The sequence below is a fragment of the Oncorhynchus keta genome, unplaced genomic scaffold (genome assembly GCF_023373465.1).
Source record: "Oncorhynchus keta strain PuntledgeMale-10-30-2019 unplaced genomic scaffold, Oket_V2 Un_scaffold_5451_pilon_pilon, whole genome shotgun sequence".
In the NCBI taxonomy this organism is placed as follows: domain Eukaryota; kingdom Metazoa; phylum Chordata; class Actinopteri; order Salmoniformes; family Salmonidae; genus Oncorhynchus; species Oncorhynchus keta.
The window spans coordinates 105,391-110,088 of record NW_026290961.1 but is presented as its reverse complement, the minus strand read 5'-3'; the positions used below and the strand labels follow the sequence as shown (position 1 = coordinate 110,088).

At 48.6% G+C, this 4,698-nt stretch overlaps 1 protein-coding gene across 3 annotated transcripts; it reads right to left on the bottom strand.

Annotated features, from left to right (window-relative positions):
• Positions 1 to 249: 249 nt before the first annotated feature.
• On the bottom strand, positions 250 to 2,192 carry LOC118383606 (N-acetylaspartate synthetase-like). 3 transcript variants are annotated; one of them, XM_035770079.2, is made up of 3 exons: positions 1,905 to 2,192; positions 1,421 to 1,585; positions 250 to 898 (listed from the first exon to the last, which is right to left on the bottom strand). In XM_035770079.2, the coding sequence occupies exons 1-3, from the start codon at positions 2,119 to 2,121 to the stop codon at positions 504 to 506; spliced, it is 777 nt and encodes a 258-aa protein (XP_035625972.2). In that variant the 5' UTR covers positions 2,122 to 2,192; the 3' UTR covers positions 250 to 503. The 3 variants fall into 3 exon arrangements, with proteins under 3 accessions (XP_035625972.2, XP_052372851.1, XP_052372850.1); XM_052516891.1 differs by having other exon boundaries at positions 1,421 to 1,503; positions 1,905 to 2,052; XM_052516890.1 differs by having other exon boundaries at positions 1,421 to 1,623; positions 1,905 to 2,050.
• Between the last annotated feature and the right edge of the window lie 2,506 nt (positions 2,193 to 4,698).

The following is a 4,698-nucleotide window of genomic DNA, read 5'->3' as shown; positions in this document are numbered from 1 at the left end:
GTTCTGGTGATTTTCTTCCATTACCTAAATGGTGAAACAAGATGCTCTGAGTTCAGGGTCTCAGGGGGTTGGGTTAGAGTGTGTGCTTGCGTGTGTGGTGTGCATTCATGTGTGTGTTTGCCGGCATGTGCACTCGTGTGTCGTGCTCCATCCCTGTTTTCCGTGCCGTGCTCCATCCCTGTTCCGTGCCGTGCTCCATCCCTGTTCCGTGCCGTGCTCCATCCCTGTTCCGTGCCGTGCCCATCCCTGTTCTGTTCCATCCCTGTTCCGTGCCGTGCTCCATCCCTGTTCCGTGCCGTGCTCCATCCCTGTTCCGTGCCGTGCTCCATCCCTGTTCCGTGCCGTGCTCCATCCCTGTTCCGTGCCGTGCTCCATCCCTGTTCCGTGCCGTGCTCCATCCCTGTTCCGTGCCGTGCTCCATCCCTGTTCCGTGCCGTGCTCCATCCCTGTTCCGTGCCGTGCTCCATCCCTGTTCCGTGCCGTGCTCCATCCCTGTTCCGTGTTCACTGCTGGCTGTGAGTGTTAGTATTGTGAACGGTCATGTCCTTCCGGTAGTGGTGATGACTGACCCGGTAGAAGAGCTGCTCCAGTACCGACCGGCTCACGCCAGGCGTGGCGTATCCCTTGGTGACGCCGACGCATCGGAACCCCAGAGTCTGGTATAGCTGGTGAGCAGCCGGCGAGTAGGCCGTGGTTCCCAAGACGACAGAGAGGTAGCCACGGTCCGCTGCATATTGTAGAACCTTCCGCCCGAGGGCAACGCCAACCCCACGTTGCCGACAGCGCCGGTCCACCGACATGCGATGCAGCTCCACAGTGCCAGCTTCCCCCCGCAGGGCACAGGCCGCCACTACACCCACCACACTGCCCTCCAGCACTGCAACCCACAGACAGGAGTCTGAGGGAGAAATAAGAGGGGTGCAATTTGGAAATAGTGGGTAATATCAAATAATATCCTAATCCTCCCATTTAATAAAAGCTGATGTCATTGTCTGTTGACTTTTATACTTTAAATGGATCCTTTTCTTGAAAGAGCCCAATCACTGACTGGTCATCCTGTTGGGGACAAAGACTTCCTATACTTTTATTTTCTATTGATGGGGTAGACCGAAATGAGCCTGGAGTCAGAGGGATCATGGTGACACATCCACAGGCACTAGCTGCCATTCTAGATGAGTAATTATATTCCAGAATGGAGACAGGAATGAAGCCCTGGTTTTATTTTGCCTCCCTGCTCGTTTGTTTTTAACCAGGCACGGAATCTTGTGTGGAAATCTATTTTAATAAAATAACTATGTGCAATGTAACTAAACTAAAGCCAACTACACTCAAATAAACAAATATATAATGGTATGATTCATGGATAAAACGAATGATACATGCATTTTTTTTTTAAAAACTATTCGACCAAGACTATTACCTGGAGTTTTCATGTAATGTCCCTCGATGTCGCCCATATCCGTGAGTTTGGCGCGCTCCAGGTAACCAAGGACAACTCTCCTGCTGTAGTAGCAGCGCGCGCACAGGACAGCGAGAGGCACCAAACAAGTCAGCAAGAACGACTTGGTCGCAACAAAACAAACAACTGCAAAAGCCGTGGCGAAGAATGGATGATTGAGTCATCTAAATGTTGACATACAATAGTCACAGGAAGGAAATGAGTTGGTACTATCGCAATCGAACACAAATGATGCCTTCTACTGCATTTTCCCAAAAATTATACTAAATAATGCAATCAAATAACACAAACGGTATTGATGAAATGTCAAGATAGCCTAACTGTAAATTATTACATTCATAACACATTCTTCATTGTCAATCAAATAACACTGAAAACTAACATTTTGCTGGAATAACAGTCAATATATAAATAGAAATTGATATAAGACCTATTTCTCCCTTACTTGTCATAGCGGCGTACAGGAGCAGGCTCTCGGGGTGATGTTTTAACCCTCTAAACGCGGTATCCGGAACCATCTCCATCAACCCGTCAATGAATATGCGCTCGACGTCCGGATAGTCAGCGCTTTCGAATTTACGCACAACCACACGGTCCGTTCTAAATCCATTATTCCCTTTCTGATGGCACTTTGTTGTCACTTGGTTGTTGTTGTCTTCCATGTTATCTCACTCAGAAACTTTGTTGACGTCTCCCTGGGAAAAGTGAACTGACTCGCCGTAAGTCGTTAAATACTATCACACCTTTTTCTTCGTCTATGATGTTTAACGGCGGTTGGCATCCAATTTGTTGCATTACCGCCGCCTACTAGACTGGAGTACAACTCCCTTACACTTTGTATGAAAATTAAAAATGTAACAAATTAAATACCCTACCATCTAACACTACTCACTAATTTCAAAATGATAGAAAACAAAATGACCACCCTAGTGCACTAATTAACCATATTTATTCCAACCTCAGGCCATCACCCTGAAAGGATGGGATATCACCACATAACACACCCTGTATCTCTTCTGATGTCGTCTCTCACACCCAAACACCTCTCTACAGCTGCCATCACCACTTAACACACCCTGTAACTCTTCTGATGTCGTCTCTCACACCCAAACACCTCTCTACAGCTGCCATCACCACTTAACACACCCTGTAACTCTTCTGATGTCAAGTCTCTCACACCCAACACCTCTCTACAGCTGCCACCACCACTTAACACACCCTGTAATGTCTCTTCTGCTGCCACCACCACTGTCGTCTCTCTCACACCCAACACCTCTCTACAGCTGCCATCACCACTTAACACACCCTGTATCTCTTCTGATGTCGTCTCTCACACCCAACACCTCTCTACAGCTGCCACCACCACTTAACACACCCTGTATCTCTTCTGATGTCGTCTCTCACACCCAAACACCTCTCTACAGCTGCCATCACCACTTAACACACCCTGTAACTCTTCTGATGTCGTCTCTCACACCCAAACACCTCTCTACAGCTGCCACCACCACTTAACACACCCTGTAACTCTTCTGATGTCATCTCTCACACCCAACACCTCTCTACAGCTGCCATCACCACTTAACACACCCTGTAACTCTTCTGATGTCGTCTCTCACACCCAACACCTCTCTACAGCTGCCATCACCACTTAACACACCCTGTAACTCTTCTGATGTCGTCTCTCACACCCAACACCTCTCTACAGCTGCCACCACCACACACCCTGTATCTCTTCTGATGTCATCTCTCACACCCAAACACCTCTCTACAGCTGCCACCACTACTTAACACACCCTGTATCTCTTCTGATGTCATCTCTCACACCCAACACCTCTCTACAGCTGCCACCACCACTTAACACACCCTGTAACTCTTCTGATGTCATCTCTCACACCCAAACACCTCTCTACAGCTGCCACCACCACTTAACACACCCTGTAACTCTTCTGATGTCAAGTCTCTCACACCCAACACCTCTCTACAGCTGCCACCACCACTTAACACACCCTGTAACTCTTCTGATGTCATCTCTCACACCCAAACACCTCTCTACAGCTGCCACCACCACTTAACACACCCTGTATCTCTTCTGATGTCGTCTCTCACACCCAAACACCTCTCTACAGCTGCCACCACCACTTAACACACCCTGTAACTCTTCTGATGTCATCTCTCACACCCAAACACCTCTCTACAGCTGCCACCACCACTTAACACACCCTGTAACTCTTCTGATGTCGTCTCTCACACCCAAACACCTCTCTACAGCTGCCATCACCCAACACACCCTGTAACTCTTCTGATGTCGTCTCTCACACCCAACACCTCTCTACAGCTGCCATCACCACTTAACACACCCTGTATCTCTTCTGATGTCATATCTCACACCCAACACCTCTCTACAGCTGCCATCACCACTTAACACACCCTGTAACTCTTCTGATGTCAAGTCTCTCACACCCAAACACCTCTCTACAGCTGCCACCACCACTTAACACACCCTGTAACTCTTCTGATGTCGTCTCTCACACCCAACACCTCTCTACAGCTGCCACCACCACTTAACACACCCTGTAACTCTTCTGATGTCGTCTCTCACACCCAACACCTCTCTACAGCTGCCATCACCACTTAACACACCCTGTAATCACACCCTCTCTACAGCTGCCATCACCACCAAACACACCCTGTATCTCTTCTGATGTCGTCTCTCACACCCAAACACCTCTCTACAGCTGCCATCACCACTTAACACACCCTGTAACTCTTCTGATGTCGTCTCTCACACCCAAACACCTCTCTACAGCTGCCATCACCACTTAACACACCCTGTATCTCTTCTGATGTCGTCTCTCACACCCAACACCTCTCTACAGCTGCCATCACCACTTAACACACCCTGTATCTCTTCTGATGTCGTCTCTCACACCCAAACACCTCTCTACAGCTGCCATCACCACTTAACACACCCTGTAACTCTTCTGATGTCGTCTCTCACACCCAAACACCTCTCTACAGCTGCCACCACCACTTAACACACCCTGTATCTCTTCTGATGTCGTCTCTCACACCCAACACCTCTCTACAGCTGCCACCACCACTTAACACACCCTGTAACTCTTCTGATGTTGTCTCTCACACCCAACACCTCTCTACAGCTGCCACCACCACTTAACACACCCTGTAACTCTTCTGATGTTGTCTCTCACCCCAACACCTCTCTACCACCACCACTTAAC

Excerpts from the sequence above, each read along its gene's own strand:
- LOC118383606 (XM_035770079.2), bottom strand. The coding sequence starts at position 2,121 with ATGGAAGACAACAACAACCAAGTGACAACAAAGTGCCATCAGAAAGGG. Across the intron at positions 1,586-1,904 it reads CCTGTACGCCGCTATGACAA|TTGTTTGTTTTGTTGCGACC; the intron begins GTAAGGGAGAAA and ends CGGCTTTTGCAG. Across the intron at positions 899-1,420 it reads ACATTACATGAAAACTCCAG|ACTCCTGTCTGTGGGTTGCA; the intron begins GTAATAGTCTTG and ends TTTCTCCCTCAG.